The sequence below is a fragment of the Cygnus olor genome, chromosome 27 (assembly GCF_009769625.2).
Source record: "Cygnus olor isolate bCygOlo1 chromosome 27, bCygOlo1.pri.v2, whole genome shotgun sequence".
Classification (NCBI taxonomy): Eukaryota; Metazoa; Chordata; class Aves; order Anseriformes; family Anatidae; genus Cygnus; species Cygnus olor.
The window spans coordinates 646,686-671,053 of NC_049195.1; the positions used below are offsets into that span (position 1 = coordinate 646,686).

The window sequence follows — 24,368 nt, forward strand, 5'->3', positions numbered from 1 at the left end:
TTGCAAAAACACACATTCTTGCTGGAGCTGGATTGTACCTTTCAAGTGGTGGTAGTGTTTATATAACGAAACATTTTCTTTTCATGAGTGTACAGCCTCAGGAAAACAAGCAGCAAGAGAGCAGAACCTTTATTGCACTGGCTCTAGCTGGCTCAAAGGACAACATGACCTGTGACCATTTATCCCTTACCATCTCAGTTCATGCTTCCTAACAGTATAACCCCTTCCTTCTGTTTTGTAGGAGGAAGATGATGATGGCCTTCCAAAGAAGAAATGGCCAACAGTAGATGCCTCTTATTATGGTGGTCGAGGAGTTGGTGGCATCAAACGAATGGAGGTAAATAGGCACCAGTCTATGTATCAGAAAATCTCAGTTTTGAACGGAGCTGTGATATCCTCAGGCAATTTACCCTGAAAGAAATGTATAGGCACAAACTTCTTTAAGCTCTCTTCTACATCTGTGCCAAAATCTTTTTTATATAGGAATATTTGAGACAAACAGACTTATTAATATTGGGGCCATCTCTTTCTTCTGCTTCAGTAGGATCCAGGTCTTTGCCTGGGATACATGGGCAGTGTTGCCATGCAAATTGCAAGGTAATATTTTTATAGTTTTTCTGAAGCCCTTCCCCACCTTTGTATTTCTGATTCTGTCTTTTCAGGTGCGCTGGGGAGAAAAGGGTTCCACAGAAGAAGGCGCTAAGTTAGAGAAAGCCAAGAATGCCAGAGTCAAGATGCCAGAACAGGAATATGAATTCCCCGAGCCCAGGAACCTTGTGAACAATATGCGCAGACCTTCTTCTCCTCGGAAGTGGTACTCTCCAATCAAGGTAAGTCCAGTCCAGTGTTTTACTGCATAAAGTGTTTCCAGGAGATCTGTGTTAAGTGGTCTGTTTTCACATCCATGGGTAAGATGTGGAACTGTCCATAAACCTGTGACCTCAAGGTGCTGGTGGAGAGGCTGTGCATAAGAAAGATAGAAAGATAGCTCCTTTCTGTGCTGTAGAAAGGAGCCTCATGGGCAATGGGTATTTCCCATCAGGTTGATCAGGTTGCAGGGTCACATTGCTTTCTGAGACCAGAATAAAAATCTGATCACTTTTAGTGGTGTAGCTAGCTGCTGTAAAGTGCTTACAGACTCCACTGTGCTTCCAAAGGCAGGCCCTTCAGTTCAAATTGCATATTCTCTGTGTTGTAGGGAGGAAATAGCATCCTCTTTCCTTACAAAGAGGGGAAAAATCAGAAGAAAATTGCTCTTAAATATCACCAAGGAAAAATGTTCTGACCAGATCAAGGACTGCAGTGCAGCACACGGATGTGTGCCAGCTGGCATGGGTCACAGGGCCAGGCCTACTGCAGGGCAGCATGCTCACCTCACATGGAGGGGATGCCCTGCAAGAAGGTTTTGGCTGAATTAGAGTGCCTCAGAAGTGAAAGTGCAAATTCACGCTGTTATCGGGTCACATGCAATGCAAAGCTGCCTAGCAGTCGCCCCCAGGAACTGAGAAGGATCTCCTTCTCTGCCATCTGTCCCAAGGGCAGGCAGCTGTTCTTCAGCTTGGCTTCCCTCATGTGAATGGTTGTCAGTGTACAAAACTGAAACAAGCAAGCAGCTGAATAATTCACTGATGCGAAACCCTTCGTCACACATGTGAGTGCTCCTCCTGGATTAAGAGAAACAAACCACACACAACAGATATTGGTGGCATCATCCAGAGTGTGGTATGAAGACACTCCAACATGAGAAAGTAAATCTTTTACATTCAAGACAAGTTAAGCTGTCCTCAGCAAACAATTTTCAAGAGGTTGCACCTGTGTAATAAAAAATAAAAAATCCCACACATTTTTCAGAGTTATCCTTTTTGGGAAATGCTAATGCTCAGTTTGTTGTATTTGCAGCAGCACTGTAATATCAGAAAAGACTGAAAATGCACAGTTCATACCTAGTGCAAGCCTGGCACCACTGGAGCCTGGATCTCATTGTGAAGAGTGGAAATTCTGGTTAGGGTTAGAAACCCTCTACAGGCAATTTGTTAAACCGCCTAGTGTTTAACTTACCTTAAATTTTATGCTAAATGGGGAAGTGCCTCACTGCTGGAAAGCAGAGTTTTTATTCTCCTGTCTTATTCCTCTCTAGAAGCAGCCAACCTAGCCAAACATATTCTACCAGCTACGTTATTGAGATGCAGGTATATTTTACTGCAATACGCCGAGGTTTTCTTGCATTGTTTCTTGTTACTGATCAGCTCTGAGCAGTGCCCATAGGAATTTGGGCAAGTCACGTGTTTTGGCTTTCCTCAGACATTGATCTTACAGATGGTTCAAATCCAGCAATGGAAATGGCAAGGATGCACAAGGGAGTACTAGTGGTTTCCGGAGGATACAGAAATGCGAGCCTCTTTGAAAATTTGGTTCAATGCCCTCTCTTTTTCCCCCCCTTAAAGATTATCATCTAATAAACATAGCCTACCAACAAGTCATTTGCAATTGTATTATAATGATTTCAACATGTGTTCATGAAGGTTATTCATTCCCACAGTGGGACAGGTTACAGTCAACTTTTTTCAGTTCAGAGTTGGGAATGCAGTAAGCACCATCCCACATAGCTGCTCCTTTGTTTTAAAATGTATCGTGTTGTAATTTACATTACTGCAACGTGTTCATAAAACACACTAGTCCCATCTGGGAGATTTTCACTCGTACGATGTGCTCATGGAAATGACCTCATACAGCTGAGAGATGCAGCTCAGTTGCTTTTTGTGTGCTGCAGTCAGAAGGTTTCACAGCACAGAAAGCTGTACTCTAACCACTTAGGAGTTAATAGAAGCACCAGTTTTAGCACAAAGAACGTTGAATACGTGTGCACTTGCAGATGGAATTCATGTGGGCACAGCTACTGTTAGCTGAGAGCTGGGTCCTTTCCCACAGGAGATACTGATGAGTTTCTCCCTTCTTTCTTCACCAGTTCATGCTGTTGGATTACAGCCTCAGGAGATTTTCAGTTTATTTTCAGAGTTTATTCTGCATGGTAGGAAGTCAGTTCTGAACAGAGGAGTCAAGTTTATTGCAGATCTGTGTCCCAGCTGGAATTTCTCCAAAGTTCAAAAGAGACTTGGAGAAAAGATTCAATGTACGTTGGTTTTGAGTTCAGTTCTAATTCTGACTACGAACAACTTTTGCTTCATAACAGCAATCATTTGATTATTAGGGGCCTAAGTGTATTAGAAGTATCTCATGGGTGACAGAATCATAGACTCATAGAATATGCCGAGTTGGAAGGGACCCACAAGGATCACTGAGTCCAACTCCTGTCTCCACACAGGTCTACCCAAAAATTCAGACCATATGACTAAGAGCACAGTCCAAACACTTCTTAAACTCTGACAGGCTTGGTGCCATGACTACGTACCTGGGGAGCCTGTTCCAGTGCGCGACAACCCTCTCAGTGAAAAACCTCTTCCTGATATCCAGCCTGAACCTCCCCTGTCGCAGCTTGACTCCATTCCCTTAGGTCCTATCACTGGTGACTAAAGAGAATAGGTCAGCACCTGCACCTCCACTCCCCCTCGTGAGGAAGCTGTAGGCTGCGATGAGGTCTCCCCTCAGCCTCCTCTTTTCCAGGCTGAACAGGCAAAGTGACCTCAGCTGCTCCTCATACGTCTTCCCCTCTAGGCCCTTCACCATCTTAGTAGCCCTTCTCTGGACACTCTCCAACAGTTTCACATCCTTTTTGTACTGTGCTGCCCAGAACTGCACACAGTAGTCGAGGTGAGGCCGCACCAACGCAGAGTAGAGTGGGACAATCACTTCCCTCGACCAAATAGCAATGATGTGCTTGATGCACCCCAGGATACAGTTGGCCCTCCTGGCTGCGAGGGCACACTGCTGGCTTGTGATCTATGTTCTTAGTTCCTTTAGAAAAATCTCTCCTTTACACCATTCAAACTGTATAGTATAATGACAGGTCCTATCCAAGATCCCATATCCAAATACTCCCTAACTTTGGTGTGTTCCACATCTGGATAGTGTTCAGCAGCCTGAATCTGTCTGTGGATGAGGTTTTACCTAATTATTAATTGCCACCACACCCCTTATTGAACTGCACCCAAACAGGCTGTGTATGCATACCGGATAACTATATCCAATACTTTCCCCACGTACAACTGTGAGCACTCAAAAAAAACAGAGGGGATCATTTCTCTGAAGCAGAGATCCTGCAATTGTTCTCCCTGTGCAGTAAGGAACTTGCAAAATTGGCATAAACTCATCAGTACTCTTGGCAGAAGCTTCTGTCTAGAAGATGTGAGCATATGAAGATGAATTTGCATTGTCTTACACAGGGAAGCTATCGCGGAGTTGTAAGAAGCAGGGGGAGGTGAGGAGGAACAGCCTATTAGGTCATTGGGTCTGCACTCTCAGCCAAAGCAGCACTGCTAGCTTGGGTCTGTCCTTCACTGCTTTTTCCAGTCTGGTTTTTAAAATAACAGAGGCTTCCACTGCTGCTCAGGGGGAAATGTTTCCCAGACTACCAGACCTCACCCATAGGAAATGTCTCCTGATACTCAGCTTAAATTTTCCCTCATCCCCATGCTCCACATGCTCTCAGCTTCTTTGGTTAGAACAGACATTAAATTTCCACCAATTCCACTGAACTGTTTGAAACATCTCTTTTGAAGGTAGATAAATATGCATGTAAGAACCTATTAAAAAAAGAAAAAAAAAAGAAAATAAAAGAAAAAAGAAAGAAAAAAAATCCTTGGTAAAGGGGGAGTGCAAGGAATTAAATCTGAGGAGCAGTGAACCAAGGTAGCTTGATTCTGAGAAAGAGCCAGGAAATTCACATTTTAGGGCCAGTCATCTTGCTGGCCAACGGGCCTCCTTTTCTCCACACAGCACAAGTGCCAGCCTTACTTGGAGTGTTCAGCCTTTTGCCAGTTTGTCTGATGGAGTTTTTCTTCCCTTTACATCCAATCTCCAGAGTAGCATCCATATGGTAGGTAGACAGCTGTTAACAGAGTGGATAGATTGCCGCTTGAAATGCTCTAGGGCTTTGTTTACTTCCAAATACAGTTGCTGACACTTAACAGATTATTATTATTGTTACTGTTAATGTTATTCTTATTTGCTGAAGTTACTTCTTATCACGATGCCAACTGTATTTATTTTTTTTAAATATCATTTCACCAGTTTGAAAGGTCAGTGCAAATAAACCAAGGAGCAAGACAAGTCCTGCCAAATCCTCAGTTCATCTGACAGAGGGAGGGACAGCACAAAACATAGATGCGAGTGAAGGATCATAAAGGACTGTGCCATTTGTCTTAATTTGGTTCAGGATGTGCTCCCTGCTACAGCCAGCCATACAGCTGTCTATGCTTTGGTTTGGTTACTAGCTTTCATTCAACCCCTATTTCTACCTCAGGTTCTGTCTATGTCTACCTGTTCTCTCCTCCTCAGAACATTTATAGTACTCAGATGACTTCAAAAAGGCCACTAGCAGTCTCTACACAACTATACATAAAGGACCATGAGACAAGGCTCAATTCACTGCTCATCCATGAAAACTCACCTGCAGGACCTACCTCAAGTCTAGGGTTGAAGCAACAACTGGTCCTGCCAAAAAGAAACTACAGGTGCCTCCTAAATTGAGGCAACTTAATATTGTCTCCCCAGCACATTTTTCTAGACTTTGTCTTGAGGCCTGAGGGCAGCTTGCATTTATAGGCAGCTTACAAAACTGCCTCTGACTGACAAAGTACCAGGTCTCAAGAGCAATCTAGGTATCAGGTCATTCCCTAGACTGGGGCCAATACAGTGCTGACCTAACCATTAATTCAGGAAGAGAATGCATGTGTTTTCAGGCAGTGGCTGGAACTATGCCTTCTTTCATTTCTCATCTACATCTGTCATTGTTTCTACTTTCTGGACTTCATATCTAGTAGGACCCAAGGCTTTATTTGCCTCCAGAACTTTTTTTTTGTCTCCAAGTTACTTTGTGCTTCAGTTGCAAAGCAGTTCCCAAACAGAAAGTGACCCAAGATGGAGCTCTTGTCTTTTCCCAAGAAAGCTCAGTAGACTGATGGAAATTAGGACTGTGGGGTAAGAAGGACTTTTTTATTCCATGGAAAGTTGCAATTTTCCCTCTAGTTTCTTAAAGGAAAAATGACCAAAAAAGGTATTTATTTCTTCAGTTGTCAGAGGGGGCAGGAGAGCAAAAGCTTCAATGAGCTCTGATGTAGGAGAAAAGATGCATTCAGAGGGATTGTTTTCAGATGGAGGGATGGATTCAGATGGATTCAGAGACAAGGATGGCTTCCCTCAGGTCGAAGAGGCTGTGCTGTCCAAATGCAGAAGGAGTCTGACAGAGGACTTTCTTGGTTCTTCCTCTGAGAATTAGACTTTCCGGGCTCTCACCTTAGGAAGTCTTTTTCCCAGTGTCCTATGGAAACAAGATCTATTTAGTCATTCTGTCTGTCTGTCTGTCTCCACCCCTGAATCCCTCCAATTCCCAAGTAAGCTTTGAACCATTGGCTCAACACGATGGTTGAGGAATATAGGTCTCAGAGAGGATTACAGCCCTAGCATTTTCTTGAACAGGGAAGAGAAAGTTGCCATATATACCCCCTGTGAAAGGAAGAGTGTGCATTGAGTGTATAGATTCTTTAATTAGATACTGGAGAACCACTGCCACAGAGAGACCTTATAAATACCCTGACTGTCAGGGGGTCTTACCTTCACAGACACTGAAGTTCAATATCAGCCAAAAGACCCAAGCTCTCAGGGAAGTGAGCTTCTGTGTTTTGATACATAAAATTATTTGTAATATGTCACAGTGGCCACTTAGGACTGGAGGTCAGCCTCTCAGCCAGAGGAGATACCTAGTACAGGCACAGCAAATGGTTAAGGAAAAAATGTGCATGTTTAAGCTGCAGTTTGCACAGCTCACTTGTTCTTACACTTAAGATAACACACTGCATGTCGTTTGATTGCAGGGAAAACTGGATGCTCTCTGGGTCTTGCTGCGGAAAGGTTACGACCGTGTATCTGTGATGCGCCCACAGCCAGGAGACAAGGTACCGTGCCTCAAGACATTTCTTGGGAAAAATAAAATCCATCTAAAACTGCTGTCTGCCTTTACAAGTGTTACCTAAGCGTTGTGATTAGTTTTCCATGATGAGGCAGATAATCATGACAGCTCAGAAACAAACATTCAGTCACATTTTATCAGCTTTGTTTGTATCTTGCAGTTCATGCAGTTTCAGACCGATATATTTTCAAGTGTAAAAACTGTCTTTGTGCAATGACAGAAATACCCATCTAGGGGCCCAGTACAGACTTACTTTTAGATGTGTAATAAATTCTAATAAATAGTAAGAGATATTTCTGCATATTTTCATTCATTAAAATCTTAAATTCTGGAGTAAAACTCTGAAAAGACATAAATCTATATATATTTCTACATAAATTTAAACTTCATGGGCACTTTTATAGAGCAAGGTTTGCAGAAGGAGAATTGGACTGTTGCATGAGAAGAATGAAATGTTCTCATATATTTCCAGTAAAAAATGGGCTCATGCAAATTTCTATACATTAATACATGCTTTTGGGTGGAAACAGAAGCCATTGAATAGAATGGACTAATGTCACTTTATGGGGATGATACTCTTTACAACAGCAAGGTACTACAGAGCTACCTCTCATCTCCACAGTATTAATCTCCTCCTTTACAGTGGAATGAAATGCCTGTGTGCTTCCGACATCATTCCAGTGTGAAGATATCCCCAGCTATCTCTAGAGGTACCTGGCTGGGCAGTAATGTGGGCAGCATGTGCTCAGTGCTGTGGTCTGCTCCAAACACTCTGCAGACTTGCAGGGATGTTTGGCTGGGAAGGGAGAGCCTGAGCATCGCAAACTCTACATGTGCTCAGGGTGCACAGCAGGTCTGGAAATACCTGTGGTAAACATAAGACATCCCCCAACTCCTCACAGTTTAGATTGTCAGTTGCCCAGGGCTGTGCCCAATGCAATTTTTACTGTTTCCAAGGTTCGAGATTCAGTATCTTCCTGAGCCCAAAATTTGATCACCCTCATAGTGAAATACGCCTAGTACATTAATGTCACACCTGGTCATTTTACATACCTCTGACATAAATGGACAAAGGAGGTTGGAGTTGCTTCAGGAATATAGTTGGACCAAAGCATGAGTAACTGGGTAGCACTGTGACGGTTTCAGGAAATCCAACTGGACATGAAACGACAAGATAATTTTTTGGTGGAGAATCATAGTCCTGTAACATTTGGCTCCCTGCAAGGTTTTCCATTGAATGCAAGACCCGTAAGCCTTTGTGAATAAAAAAATGTAACTGCAGAAATCACACAGAAATCACAGAATGGCTGAGGTTGGAAGGGACCTCTGAAGATCATCTAGTCCAACTCCCCTGCCTGCAGGATCACCTAGAGCACATTGCACAGGATGGCATCCAGGCAGGTTTTGAATGTCTCCAGAGAAGGAGACTCCACAACCTCTCTGGGCAGCCTGTCCCAGTGCTCTGTCACCCTCCCAGTAAAGAAGTGCCCCCTCATACTCAGACAGAACCTCCTGTGCTTCAGTTTGTGCCCGTTGCCTCTTGTCCTGTCGCTGGGCTCAAATGAAAAGAGACCAGCTCCATCCTCTTGACACCCTCCCCTCAGATATTTTTATACATTAAAGAGGTCTCCCCTCAGCCTTCTATTTTCCAGGCTGAACAGGCCGAGTTCTCTCAGCCTGTCTTCGTATGACAGGTGCTCCAGTCCTCTCATCATCTTCATAGCTCTCCTCTGGACTCACTCCAGCAGCTCCATGTCCCTCTTGTACTGGGGAGCCCAGAACTGGACACAATACTCCAGGTGTGGAGTAGATATACTCCAGTGCTGAGTAGAGGGGGAGGATCACCTCCCTTGACCTGCTGGTAACTCTCTTCCGAATGCACCCCAGGATCCCATTGGCCTTCTTGGCCACAAGGGCACATTGCTGCCTCCCTCCCGGTCAGCCTGCTGTCCACCAGGACTGCCAGGTCCCTCCCTGCAGAGCTGCTCTCCAGCAAGTCAGCCCCCAGCCTGTGCTGGTGCTTGGGGTTATTCCTCCCCAGGTGCAGGACCCTGCATTTGCCCTTGTCAAATTTCATGGGTCTCCTGTTGGCCCAACCCTCTAGCCTGTCGAGGTCCCTCTGAATGGCAGCACAACCCCCTGGGGTACCAGCCACTCCTCCCAGCTTTGTGTCGTCAGCAAATTTGCTGAGGGTGCACTCCATTCCATCGTCGCTGGAGTAATATTTTCCAGGTCACTGAAGTAATATTTTCATCCTTCAAGGGGAAAATTTGCTAAAGTATCTTCACTTAGTGTGAAACTGATTTCTGAGAGAAAAGTTCATAATATATACTTTGCTAATGCCTGGCAACTTTGGTGCAATTTTCCCACAGAAATCAGGGTTTGAAGAATGCCACTTCTATGAATAATTTTTCTTTTACTTGAAGAATTAAAATTTTCTTATGTGAAAGATGCCACTTCCATTTATACTAGGAAAAATCCAGAGCAGTTTAACTGAAGCTGATAAAGTTAGCAGCAATATATGACAGCAGGCACCCTCCCTTTTGGTGATGTTGCTCTTAGACATGCAGATCTGTGTCCTGTCAGCATAAGTAACAGCAGAATTAGCTCATATACATGTTACATGATCCAGACTCAAAGTAAATTAAGCTCTTTACGATTCTGCTATGCTGTAAAGGGTCTCTGATTTGGGTGCAAATGTAATTTAGTGTGAAGAAGAAACTGGCTGAAAATGCACCCAGGCCTCTAGCTGCAAAAATATCTGTTTCTCTCAAATGACTCCTGGAAGACTTGGTAATGTTTGGGCACTTCCGTGTGTAGGTATAAGGAGCTTCTCTGGCTTTCTGTGAGGTTAGACAGCCCTTTTCTCTCATGTAAACAAAACTATGCGCCTGAGTGTTGGTCTTCTCTGAATAAACATACATGATAATCTTGATGGTTTTAATCTCTTTCAGACTTCAGTGAGCAGTTAGTGTTTATTCCCTTGTAGTAGTGACATAACAGCCAGGTGATGTCACCATCAGTGGAACAGGCAAAAGCAATCTGAGAACCCACTAGAAAACAGTAAAATGGCAAAATGGCAGTGACATTCAGTAGTTTACACAGTTGAAATGACAGAATTAGGTAGCATCAGCAATTATGTGGGCTTTTTTTTATTTTTTTAATTATTATTTTTATATGTTTGTTTGTTTGTTTCCTTACTTTGGATATAAAGCAGGGAGAAGAATCTAGCTTTCAAGCACTGGGTTTGGCTTTGAGATCTCTGAGTCATCTCTCATCTTGCCGTAGATACTCTCTGTGCTTTGGGTGCTGGTTTTGGCTCTCATACCTAACTTTTTGCTTTGTAGATATAGAAGGTCATTTTAGCTTTACGATACCTAGAGGCTTCTGTGCAAGAGACTGGGAAGTGATTTCTTTCAACTGAACAACCTCAAACTACGACTGTGCTTTGGAAGAAAAATTAGTCAAAAAGAAAAGCAAAAGGTTGCAAAAATAGGTGTTCAATTTGCACCACACAAAATGAGGAGAGTCTAACACCTATTTAATCCTAACCAATCTCACTCTATTCTTCTCAGGGCCACTGTTTTTCTAAGCTAAATTTAAGTCCATGTCCAAGCCCAATGATACAAAGGCTGCATGATTCAGGCTACCTTATGGCTAGTGGCTACTGCCTGGCCAGTAAACATCAAATATCATCTCATAAAACATATTACTGTTTTGGTGTGGTTGGAAATGCAGTGGGAAGGTCAGTACTGAACTGATGGAAACAGCAGCACGGAATCATCTGCCAGTGTCAACTACAGCTGTCAGTGCCTTGAATGAAGATATTGGAGTTGTGTGAATGGTTTGCTTTCCTTGAAAAAAAAACAACCAAAAACAAAAACAAAACAAAAAAAAACACAAGGAAAAGGAGCAATACTACAGAAAATCTTTTTACAAACCAGTGTCTATCAGACAATCAGAAAAAGAAAGGAACTGTTGCATTTCTCTGTAAGGATGGGAAATTCCTACCCATGCAAGTACTAAGAGTGCCTCTGTATCACTTACAAACATAGCCCCTTCTCTGAAGTGGATGTTTAATAATCCCTTTGTCATTTTCTTCATCCAGCCTGTGACATGGTTCTTGGCATCTGTTTGCCTCCTAGCAACAACTGCAGCAACAGTGTTTCAATCGTTCACTGTATAAAGACAGGACCACTCCTGCATTTTATGATGGGTGCATCTTCTGTTTACTGGGTCACTTAGCAGGCACGTTTATACACCTGGTCCCATGCTAGGTATACAGCCAAGCATAGGGTATGTCTGGCAGCTGACAGCCAGTGTGGTGAAGATGCTTGTTGACACAATGATCTGAGATATGGCACCTCCTTGACTCAACATGCAGACCGAGTCCAAGTGGCTGTATCCAACAGGTTTGGATGCTCTTCATGCCAGAGATGCTGTAGGATGTTCACACACAGGCAGCCCTGCACATTCACACACAGACACCTAGAGGCTACCTCAGCCATGTGTTTCCAGTGTAGAGTTTGCCAACACTGAATAGCCAGCAGGGTAGAGCTGTTAGAGTTGTTTTGGCAATGGTGAGGTCAGCTGTAAATTCCTGTGGCCTCTCCAAGGGATTCCAGATAGCTCCCTTGGACCAGGCAGTGTGGACTGGTGGCACAGCAAGGACAGACTTGGTCCTCAGCAGATTGTGAAATCTTCAGCATGGGCAAATAGCTACGAGTCTGCAGGTTTTCATAGCTGTCCACTGGCAAATTTGGGTTTGAGCCTGTTTTACTGGGAAGTATAGGTAAAAGAGTGCTCTATCCAGCTTGTCAGTAAAGGGGGCCAAATCACAGATGGTACTGGCAACTATAAGCTGGTCTTGTTATTTTAAAGTGGAGGCACAGCTGGTTTGAAACTTCAGCCCTGATAGACTGGAGCCATGTGCAAGCCCAGCCTTGACAGCTGCAGAAGACAGAAGGCTTCAGGCAGCTATATGCAGGGCTTTGAGTTATTGCAGCACAAGGCAGGGCAGCTGCAGCTTTCCAGCTTTTTCCTGACTCTGCCCAACTTCATTGCTATGCCATCCTTTTACAGAGTGTTGTCTCTGCAAACAAAAACTGGATTCTGAGTATTGCAAAAGCCCTGAAAAGGGTGGAAAAGCTCTCATTTCCTGGCATCACAGGGGCTTTCAACCCCAAGGTGCCTATGAAAAGCAGGAGTTTTGTGCCTTGAAGGGATGACTCCAAAGCAAGGATGAAGAGGGTATCTTGGGGTTCCCAAATGCAATTCTGCCCTTCATCACACTGCCAGCTGAAGCAAGCATCCACCCTCAGCACAAAGCTGGATGTGTGCAGATTGAATCCATTTCCTTTGCTACCTGAGTATAATTTCCTTCTGCAAGGACAGCTGCAGTAGCTCACAGAGCATGATGTGAGCAATCTGCCATTCTGCGGAAGACCAGGCCACCCATCACTCCATCCCAGGTTTTCTGCAGGAATACTAGGCAAGGGAGTCTGGGCTGGGTGCTCTGTTTTGTCTGCCTGGCAATCACCCAAGGCAGTGTCAGACTGACTAGCTCAGTTTTGGCCATACTGTGCAGCCATGCAGCATAGACTTCAGGACACGTGCTAAATAAAAACTCCAGAGTGCTTAGCAGCAAACTAGCATGCCCATGCTGCCAGCTAGATGTGAACTACCAGCCACAGCAGTCTTTGCAGCATGGACATACCCTAGGAATGAGAGAATCAAGGGATTAGAAAAACAGCCTAGAGAAACCAGCAGCCTCAAAAGGAGCCACCAGATTAAAGCCCCACCACATAGTGCATTCTCAAGTTAGATAAATATTCTAACCTTTGCAGGGAAAACTAATGGCTAGTAAAGAGTTGCCTGAAATTTGCAGACAGGAGCCTTTGATCATATGATATTCCTAAGAGCTATGAGAAGGAGATGTTTTGAAAGCAATTTGCACTTCCTTCTCTTACCTGCAGAAAAGAAGGAACCAGATTTCAGACCCTTGGTGTTGTCATATGGGCACCTTAATTCACCCAATGGTCAACTTAAAAAAGTAAAGCTAGAAGATGAAAAGTTGTAACTGAAAGGAATCTCTGTTTGCTTTGGAGCCTGAAAAGGAATTGGACTCAATCCCAGGGTTACATCACTTTCATATATAAGCAATCCCTTGCTATAATCAGTTACTTTATCCACTGCCAGCACATTAGCTGAGCTGTTCAAAAAGATCGCTTGCGTAGAATGGAACATGGCTCCAGCTTCAAACACTGTGTTGACTAATTGTTACTCTTTATCTGCTGTAGCCCACACAACTTCCTAGGGTACCACAGAGAATCACCAAGAAAGATGTCCCCTGCCCCAAAGTTCACATTAGTCTGTAACAACACATTGGTTCAGGGGTAGTGACTAATAAATTTGCAATGTATATACATTGCAGTGGATAACGTGGGGATGAAAGCTTAGATTCCAGTCCTCCTCCTCCTCTGTGTGACCTCATACAATCCCTTCTCACCGCCTTTTGTCTGTTCATGCCCTGAACCCTTTAATCAACGTTGGGATGCCTTATACTAGGACTGTTTCTTCACTGCAAAAGGTACAGTCATCAAAATAACTAGGTGCTGTACACAGTAAGAAAGCTGGATTTGCCTAAAAATGGAGCTTGGGGGATTTTTACCAATTGTACCAGTTGCCAGAGTAAAAGATGAACTCTGGCAAAGCTGTGCCTTGATCAAGGGATCCTTCTAATTTGGAAGACTTTAGGTTCAGTCCTTAACCTTGCAGAACCTGCATACAAGCTTAAGAAAACACAGGTGGTGCCTGGGGTGCACAGCATTCAACGTATAGCTTTGTGTTAGATGTGCCAAGCTGGTGCAGGAAATGCCAACCCCAGGAGGGATGGACGTGCTGGATCTGAAGGCAGGACAGCTGAAGTACTGTGCTGCTCCTGAGCTCCTGTCTTCCATTGAGGTTGCTTTGCCTGGGCAATGCACCTTGCTTTTGGGGCTGCCCAGCTTCTCCTGCCACACCTTCCTGCCTGCAGGATCGCCATCTCTGGCATGGTGTTAGGGTTAGGTGTTCCTGGACAATGGTGAGCTGAGAGATGCTTGCCCATAGCGTGTCTTACCTGGCTTTGACCACTATGGCTCTATGAAATCTACAGCAATTATTATCAGTGACTGGTCCTGATCAACATGTTGTTATGTCTGGAACAATTGGCCACATGCCTATCTGCATTCGCAAGAACAAACCATGAAGCAAACTCTGGTCTGGTTTGCAGAAGGCTTATTACACTGAATCTTTTCTTCCAAAGCAAAAGGAAGAGAAAGGCATGTTCAGGACCTGATTGAAGTGCTCCCAGAGAGCCTGAGATGCACAAAAAGGTTGTGAAATTCTTTTCTTGGAGTCAAACCTGGAAATGGTCGAGATTACCAATAGACACAGATGTTTCCAATAAGGCAAGGAAGTCAGAGTCACATGGGATTCCTGTGGTCTTCTCACATTTTCGAGAGACTAGGTTTGCATTCTTGTCAGCATTAATGAAGTTATTTTTACATTCTAAACATGAACAGATAAGGATGATTTAAAAATACATAATTTTAAAGAAAACTTTATCACTGTTATAGTAAAGTAAAGGAGTGCTTATCTATGCAAAGTGCTCACTAATTGTGGGATCCAAATAATGAATGTGCCTTAAGTGTGTCGGTTGCATTTCCATGATAAACAACATTCTGTCAGGAGTTTATGAGGAGATTATTAAAATGCATGTCAAGCTCAGATTTGGCCAGGAACATCTCAATTTGAGAGCAAATCATTTTTTAAATTTGTATTGCATAGTATTAATCGCAATTTCATTTTGTGTGTTATTTGTAAACATAGATATAGATAGGTAAAATATGGAAAAAAGTACAATGAAATCATGTGTAATTATGTGTAAAGATATATTCTGCCAAAATTAACACAGATGCAGAGAGGAGCTTCTTCCAGAATTAGTATAGATTTGCATGTTTGCCAGTCAAATCACATCTCTTGTTAGATCTCAGTGATATGGTTCTGGTATAAATTGTGGTTAGTTATGACGAAAGGATGAGGCTACAAAATCCATGAAAATGTCCCCATTAAAGTAATCATAAGTGATCTTTTTGACAATGAAAGGAAGGATGTTTGTGTGTGTGTGTTGTGTGCATGTGCTGACCAAAAAAAAAATATCTTAATATAAGCAGAACAGCCAGTGTATGAAATACGACCAGTTTACAGCCAAATTGCATGAATCTTCCCTACAGAAAAGCACTGTTTTTCAACAAAAGCTTACAAAACTCTCTCTGCCCTGTGATCACCCTAATGTTTATATATTACAGTGAAATGCCAAAACCTCATATTAACTTGATTTCAGGCTTCACTGTGAAAGTTTTGTGCAGCCTAAGGAATTCAGATGACCGCTCTGGATTATATCAGTCATTCATCCTAAATGACTGTTCCTTGTGAAGGACCCAAATCTGCCAAGAAAGGACTTTGTGCTGCTTGTTAAGTCCCACTGTGTTTTGTGAGAGTCACTTGAGCATGTGTCTGCTGCTGCTTGCCTGGAGCATACCTCTACACAGCTGTGCCACAGGGGACAGCAGAGGGCTGCCAACCCTTTTCACTATTGCTCCAAGAGTCTTAAGCCATCTTAAGATGGATAGCCCCTTTGATTTGTACCCTGCTATTATAATTATAGCTCTAAGATGTGCAGTTGAGCTGGAGGTCTGTGGGCAATTCTCATACAGCATCTGGGAGCTCTGAGGTTGGGGCACTGCTGGGAGCCTGGAGCTGCTCTGGTCTCTGCACCAACACACACACTGATCTCGGCCAAGCTGCTTAATCACCTTCATAGAATCATAGAATCATTTAGGTTGGAAAAGGCCCTTAAGATCATCAAGACCAACTTCTGATGCATAATGCTACAAGACCACCACTAAACCATGTCCCTAAGCGCCACATCTACACGTCTCTGAAATACCTCCAGGGATGGCAATTCCACCACTTCCCTGGGCAGCATATTCCAATATTTGACCACCCTCTCTGTGAAAAAATTCTTCTTGATATCCAATCTAAACCTCCCCTGGTGTTACTTTAGGGCATTTCCTTGCTTCACCTGAGAAAGGAGACCAACATACCTCGCTGAAATCTCCTTATAGGTAATTGAGGGCACTGAGGTCTCCCCTCAGCTTCCTCTGCTCCAGACTAAACAGCCCCCATTCCCTCAGCTGCTCCTCATACCTCTTGTTTTCCAGTACCTTCACCATTTTTGTTGTTCTGCTCCGCACACGCTCAAGGAACTCAACATCCTTCTTGTAGTGATGGGCCCAAAACTGAACACAGTACACATCTCAGAGGCTTCTCCTGTCTTCTAGATGAGGTTAATCCAATGCATTTTCCTTCCCAAAACACTTGTGAAAACAAAAGATGGAACTCAGTAATAAATTTAAAGTATTAGCAAGTGTCGTGGCTGTGGGAAGGGATAGCTCTATTTGCAGATATGTGTGTGGGATTGCACAGTCACCTGTGGATAGTTACAATGTGATGCTATAGTACAGAGATTCAGGATTTCATAGAAGCATAGAACCATTAAGGTTGGAAAAGACCTCCAAAATCATCTGGTCTAACCATCACCCTACCACCACTGTCACCCACTAAACCATGTCCCTAAGAACCATGTCCAACCTTTCCTTGAACACTCCCAGGGACGGTGACTCCACCACCCTCCTGGGCAACCCGTTCCAATGCCTGACCGCTCTTTCTGAGAAGAAATGTCTCCTCATTTCTAACCTAAACCTCCCCTGCTGCAACTTGAGGCCATTCCCTCTAGTCCTATCACTAGTTATCTGCGAGAAGAGGCTGACCCCCAGCTCCCCACACCATCCTTTCAGGTAGTTGGAGAGAGCAATAAGGTCTCCCCTGAGCCTCCTCTTCCCCAGACTAAACAACCCCAGTGCCCTCAGCCGCTCCTCCCAGGACTTGTGTTCCAGGCCCTTCACCAGCTTCGTAGCCCTTCTCTGGACATGTTCCAGGGCCTCGATGTCCTTCTTGCAGTGAGGGGCCCAAAGCTGAGCACAGTACTCGAGGTGCGGCCTCACCAGAGCAGAATACAAGGGGACAATCACCTCCCTGGTCCTGCTGGCTGTACTATTCCTGATACAAGACAGGATGCCGTTGGCCTTCTTGGCCACCTGGGCACACTGCCGGCTCATGTTCAGGTGAGCATCGACCAACATCCCCAGAGCCTTTTCCTCTGTACAGCTTTCCAGCCACTCTGCCCCAAGCCTGTAGTGCTGCTTGGGGTTGTTGTGGCCAAAGTGCAGGACCTGGCACTTAGCCATGTTGAACCTCATCCCATTGGCCTCAGCCCATCGACCCATCCTGTCCAGGTCCCTCTGCAGGGCTTCCTGCCCTCTGGCAGGTCGAAACTTCCCCCCAGTTTGGAGGGTCAAGTTTACACATTTTAGATCTGTATGGTGCTCAGGTAGTATGACAGTCTTTTTTGCATAGTGTGCCAGGACCCATTTTTCTTTTGCATACTCAGGTGTCACAAGAAACTAGTGGGAATCAGGAGGTAGCTTTGCCAAGTCTATCCACACATTCTCTTTGGTACCCATGCCATGAGTTTATCTGTTTCAGCAAACCATGATTCTCAGTTCATGGGCGAGCACTCCTGGGCACTCCTTGCTGACTGGGCACACATTGTCATGTCTAAAAAATGCAGAGGAAGAAAAAAAGCAGCCTGAATAATTACCTCCTTACAGTAAAATTTCCTTCTTCTCACCATTTGTAAGCTTTAAAAAAAATTGAAAATATTTTAATATGCTTCACATAATTGGGTGTTCCACAGAGGAGATTAGCACTGGCTGCTCTGCTACTTGAGGAATTTAAGTCTCTTCTTATCTCTGGCAAATTCAGACTCTCAGAAAATGAAGCCTCCTTTCCATGACTTTCCCTGGCTTCTGGAGAAAGCTGTGCACTTTTAAAGACCTCTCTTGGAAATAACTAATCGTCTTTCGCCCCAGAAAGTGCTGAAATGGAAGGAAATGAAATCTAAACTACAAAGAGAAGGACTATGCTGCCACATAACCTGGGAGCTTGCTCCTTGACATTATAGAGGTGTGTGAATATATTTGTTTGCCAGAGGACAGCTGTCTGGGTGCAGGCATACAGCTGGTGGTGTGGGTTTCTCCCTCTAGCTCGGGACCACTTCTTCTCAATATGAAGGTCGGTGCATGAGTTTCTGCTCCAGGTTCTCATCCACTCCCACCCTTCCTACCCAAAAACTCACAACTGCTTTTTGCTTCTCTGAGAAACTGTGTATGAAATAGGGTTGGTCAGGCTTTTAGTGCAGCGCTGAAACTGTCACACTTACTGAGCTTTGTTTTAAAGCGTGATTTGAATTGAGGCAAGGAATTACCCCACTTCAATGCTGACTTGAGCTTTCTAGAGCAGTGAGGGACTGGGCAGGCTCTCTATGTGGAGAATATTCCTCCACGGGGCTCATAGAAAGGGCAGCCTTCCCATTTAATGAAATGAGAAACAAAAGGGGTTCCTAGTTTGTTTTAAAAGCAGAAGGCAAAACAAGCCAATGGAACAGCATAGTTCAAACTTTCCTCTGCATGGAATGAGCAGTTCTGCAGCTGTGGGGTGAATGAATTAGCCGTTGGAATAAAACCCTTACTGGAGCAGCAAAATTATGACAATGCTGTGCTGTGGGGGAATTGAGGGACCAGGATGCCAGATGTAGAAAAGTGTCTAGGTTTGTATATTCTCAGAGGAAACATTGCACGTATGTTCAGTAGGTGTTTAGGCTCTGAGAATATGAATAAAAACATAGAAAGTGAAATTCCTATAAGAGGAAGGGGAGTATTCTGATACAGAGAGAATCACCTTGTGACAGATGTCCAGAAGCCCCTCTCTGCCGTGTGTGTTTCTTCACTGACTAAATGTTGTGTTTCCCCCATGCAGCTGCCAACAGAGTGCTGGACTTATCCTCCTTATCCTTAAGGGAAAGCGAGGTCATTGGTACCTGTGGGATTGCAATAAATTCCTAAAAATGAGCAGCTGAAAAATTTGGACTGTGTGTGGGCCCATCTTTATTGAGAACTTGTGAGGGAAACCCTAGGTCTTACATCAGCCATCCAAGGACCCTCAGGGACTTGCTTGGCATGCAAAGCTACCCAGAAACAAAAGCACCAACAGCAGATTCTTTACCTGTAGTCCAAGGCACAGAAAGAGATGACTTAAACTGCAGCTTAATTCAATCCTTGTTTTTGCCTGGTCAGGCCCTCATCTTGGATGTGAGAGCATGTGGTACTTGCAGGACCCTAGGCAAATGTGGCTGCACAAAGAACAAAAAGAGCATTCAGTGTTAGGTCGACAAGATGGGGTGGCCACTGAGAAGATGAAGGCACAATGGGTGTAGGCACCATCATGTTGGCAGAGTGGCTCACATCGTATCAGTGAGTCACACAACAGACAGCGTGAAGCACAGCACTGGCAGTCAGCCATTGCTGACACACATACGTGCAACTCCTGATTGCTGCAGGCCCTGCTTCTGGCCCATTTTTTAAATATAACTACAAATTCCAAACACATAAGTGGTATTTTGGAGGAGTCATAAAATGAGACCAGGTGGACCATGGGGAACACAAAGGCACTTTATTTGTGTTAGCACCAACGGCTGGTCATCAGCCATTATGCACTTGCAATAAACTTGGCTGTTAGCAGGTTCATGAGGAACTGTAAAGCCTATTAAGTGTAGCTGGCACATAGGGATACTGTTTTTAACTTAAGTCTGCATTATTAGAGTGATGTCAAAAAACAGAGAAAGAATGTAGTGGTTAGCTGGGGACTTTGCTTGGAGTACACAAATCCAATGAAAACACCCTAAAAGCTGTAATTATTTGTTCATAAGTGGATACTTACAAGCAAATTCTGCCACACAAACCTCCAGCAAGTCACACTGAAAGTCAAGAAGTCTGTTTCATTACAGAGTAGCCAAGACGATCAGTACTATGTATTATTAATCAGCTTTGGACATCACAAAGCGCAGGAGAAAGACTTACCATCCTAGGAAGTCCCCTGGATGCTCCCTTATTTTGAATTAGCAGTCTATTTTAGAGATGATAAGATTTAAGGTAGTTGTCTGATTTCATGCCATGCTGTTTCATGGTGTCATGAGTAGAAACCCTCTGAAACAAAGAACAGAAAGCAGGAGATACAACTGCTTTCCCATGCTTTAAAAGCAAGACCTCTGGGTGACTTCACACACCTCTTGCTGTGTTGCCACTTGATGATTCTTCTTTCTGCAGACTCAGAAATGTATGGGCGCAGATAAGGAACTGTTGTTTAACCCATCGTTAAATCTATGCTAACAGGTTTCTGTTGACAGGCTGCAGAGCTTGAGAACAAAATTGTAACCTTTCTGCACATATTATTGCAGAGTGGTTTTCCATTAATAGCCATGGAAAAGTTAACCTAAACATCAGCTCTTTTTCCTGGAACTAACAGCTTTGAAGCCAAAAGCCCAGTGATCTGATCATCAGCTTGCAGGATTACTGCAAAGCAGACTGCTCGTTACTGTAAAAACAAAGTCCAGAGCTGGCTCTCGAGCTGCTGGACCTCTGTTTATGAACTAGAGAGTAGCCAGCTCATAAAGGGGAGTGTCCCAGTCATGTCTCATTGCAGAATTACAAGTATATGCCTTTTACCTCGACAGGCACAGATTTGCCTAGGAAGCCCAGGAAAATCCAGCAAACAGGGATTGCAGAGATGGCAATTATTTCTCACTAAATACTGGTAGGACAGTATTCAACAGACAGTAGTTCCTGTTTTCTTGAGCCGTTAGTGCTACCCTGCACAGGCAATTCCCGAGTCACACAGCATACAAAGCGCCACTGAGTTGTGCTCTTCTCCTGTGCACATAGTGGAAGATCCTGTCCTCAACCATGCCCTGTCTTCTCTGCCCCAAGACAAATTGCATTCAGACAGGTCTTCCCCAGATCACCGATTTATAGAAGAATAGATCCTACAGGCTCTTCTTTCCTCTCCGGAGGGATGTTTACCACTGCCCTTGATTAGTTGTTCCAGTTATCACTGCCAAAGTAATGTTTCATTTTTCATTTGATTTTTAATCCTTTCCTCATACCCAGTAGACTTTGTTATTCAACCTCCAGATGAAAAATTACAGTCCTGTGTGAGAGAGTCTTTGATGTGTCACTCAGCATTTCTCCAAGACTAGCTACCTCTTTTCCAGAAAGACAATGGGAAGAATGACCAGATCTTCCTGGAAATGACACCCATCCCACAGTGTAAATAAGCCCAAACTAGCTCCTGCAAAAGTAATCAGGCCTGTTTGCTGACATACAAATGCCCACTCATTGCTGAAAGAGCCATGCTCCCAAACTCTGGCAGAAGACAAAGAATGAGGTTATTACGCTCATTCCCACGCTTGACTTTGGCAAAGTAGAAGCCTGTATCATCTTGTTTCACTTTTCGTAGGAGTTTGAATGTTTTCTTTTCAGTAGGTTCCCCAGCTCATTCAGTCCTGTGTGATGTAGTTGCAGATATCAAGTGGCAGAGACTGTCAGAGCAATGGGTATTATCTGGGTTATGGTAGGTCTGAAGAGCCAGTCACAGACCAGAAGATATGAGTAAGTTTCTGAGTAAGATTTCAACTGGAGGTTGAATTGGCAGAACCACTCTTTGCACTGTGGAGCCCTCAGATGCACAGCACTATAGGTGTAGGTATAGGTGAGTGTTAATCATAAGCCGACATGACTGAGCTTATACAGCTCTTACTTATTCCAAATTCTGTGAAAGATCTGCGAAAACTGCAATACTTCATGAAGTTTAAAGTATTTTCTTTTATTCTTCAATATATTTTGCTTTTGGAATGCTTGAACAGAACAGAATCATATAAGTACAAATACAGACCATTGCCTTAACATCTGAATAGAGCAACCATACCTAAGGCATCAGAGAAAGATACTTTTTCTGTATTCCCTCAATTTAGACAGGATGCTTATCTGAAGTGTAGGAAGCTGCCTCTGATACAACCGGAGTTCAGTTGCCATGAGTGAGATCACTGATCACTAGTTTTGGTGATGTGTTTATCATTCTCGTATGGGGTAAATCTCACTTCGTTATTGGTTTCAGAGGGAAATGCCATTTTGTACCACTCCTTTAATGGGAGTTAGAAAGTTACATCTAGCATGGCTTGTAGTACTGAGACCTGACAGAATGCTCTGAATCTTACCCTGAACTTTATCATTCTGCAGTACTTTTCACAAGGTCTTTTAAGTTATACCATAATAATCCCTAGTTTTCAGCACTGTCTCTATGATAAGAGTCCAGGTTATTAGAAGCCTATTGGAGTAATTATCCAAAGTTCCTTCTTATCAATGAAAGTCTCCCTCCTAATTTTAGGAGAAAATAGATCAAGACTCCAATTTATCATTTAATGAGTGGACAAGGTGGCTGGAATGCCTTGGGAATGGTAGGTTTTATGAGCAACACTGAGTTCAAGGCTGTGTAATAAGAGACATATGGGAATGGTTTTGTTGCGGTGATGTTTTATCACAAAATGAGACAGTTTTAATAGTTGCTTGGTGACTAGCAGATACAGAGGTAGCTGTGTAATTAGTGTGCTTGCTACAGAAGGCAGTGTTTCCTGGCATTACCAAGTGGATTTGACACAGACTGATCTCACTGAGAGCAGCTGGTAACAAAGCCCAGAAGCTAGTTAACAGTTTCCTAAAACTGTCTCCAGACACCCTTGTGTGATTTAAAAGTGCTGCCAGCTCAGGTCACGAAAGCAGGGATATTTCAAGCTCTCAGGATCCTGTCATGTAGCAGAAGCCCTCTGGGATTTTGTGGTTATCTTGATGGTGGGGAGGTTCAGAGTAGCAAACACCCTTGAGCCCAAGAGATCCCTGACCAGTGCTTTTCCCAAATGGTAAGAAAGCGGTGGGAATCCTCACCCTGGCCTTTTCCCAGCATCACCCTTGTCCTGGCGCAAAGGAGCACATTTTCAGAGAGAGGTTTTGTAAAGTGTCTGCGCAAAGACCTCTTTCACAAGAGGGATCAGCACCATACCAGCTGGAGGCGAGTTTTCTCTGCAGCCACCGGAGAGGCTGCCTGGGCTGTGTGGCTCCTGCGGGCTGTGAGCTGCCGTCACGACCCTGCTCCCCACAGGGTCGGAGCGGCTGTCAGCTGCACTGGGACCCCCCACTCTGCAGTCCTGCTCCTCTCCCTGTTCATCAGCCTCGCAGGTATTCCTGGAAGGTTCAGGCCTGGGCTGAGTTCAAGTAAAGCACCATCAGTCCTTGGTGGGGAGGGTTTGGCCTAGAGAATTCAGCACTAGTTTCTCCCACCCATGTATATGCTTTGCTTTTAAAGTAGCTACGTTTTAGTAAATTATCTCTTCCAGAGATTAGTGGTAATTCTTCGTGTATTTAGTGTTTTCTTGTTACTCGTTTGGCTGTTATCTCTTGTAAGTTTTGTGTGTGCTTGATTCAGAATCAGGTATTAAATCACAGGTTAGTTTTCAAAGCTCCCCCCACCTTCATTTCTCGTTTTCTCTTTCTTTCTCCTTCTTTCTCCTCTCTGCTTTTTATTTTTGTGTTTACTTTCATTTTTCTCTCTCCTCTTCCACATAACAACAGGATAAATTAGGTTATTGTTTATGGAAAGTTTGAATTACAAATGACCCATACAAAACAACATTAAGGATCATATCTTTTCCAATGTCTCTTCACAAACCCAGGAGTTCAGAAGCCAGTCCCAGTGTTTTATGATTTTAAAATATTGATATGTTTCCAGGTATTCATTCCAGCTTGATAGGAAACCAAGAGAAACAGAAACATTTTTCAACTTCAGAAAAATGTGGTCAATCTTCCCTGTTAAAGAGATACCTCCTCAGTGCTGTGGAGGGCATGCCGCTGCTCTGGGACTGACTTCCCTGTCCTTCCTCAGCAGGGCTGAGGTGAAACCAGAGAAAAGCTTCCTCACCTGGGTTCTTCTGTGATGGGGGCCCGGGAGCTAGCTGCCTAGCACAAAAAATAGTCGCAGCCCAGGAGAAAGTCATGTTACCCCCAGCTGGGTTCAGTGTGCCACATCCCAACCCAGGGGCCACACAGGTAGTGCTCTGGGCAGGCGGTGATGCGTGATGAGACAGCCCCTCGTCCAGCTGGTCTGGTGTCCCAGATGAGCAACAGGAGAGGCAGGAGGTGGTGGGAAGTGGCTTGGGCAAGGCTGTGGAATTCCT

The 24,368-nt window shown here is 44.0% G+C and overlaps 1 protein-coding gene across 1 annotated transcript in view; it reads left to right on the plus strand.

The window, feature by feature from the left end:
- ANTXR1 (ANTXR cell adhesion molecule 1) overlaps positions 1-24,368 on the plus strand; it is a 117,332-nt gene that overhangs the window by 84,024 nt on the left and 8,940 nt on the right. The window contains exons 15-17 of the mRNA XM_040538251.1: positions 242-337; positions 663-830; positions 6,990-7,070. Coding sequence (XP_040394185.1) covers positions 242-337; positions 663-830; positions 6,990-7,070 — 345 coding nt within the window. The remainder of the gene's footprint in view (positions 1-241; positions 338-662; positions 831-6,989; positions 7,071-24,368) is intronic.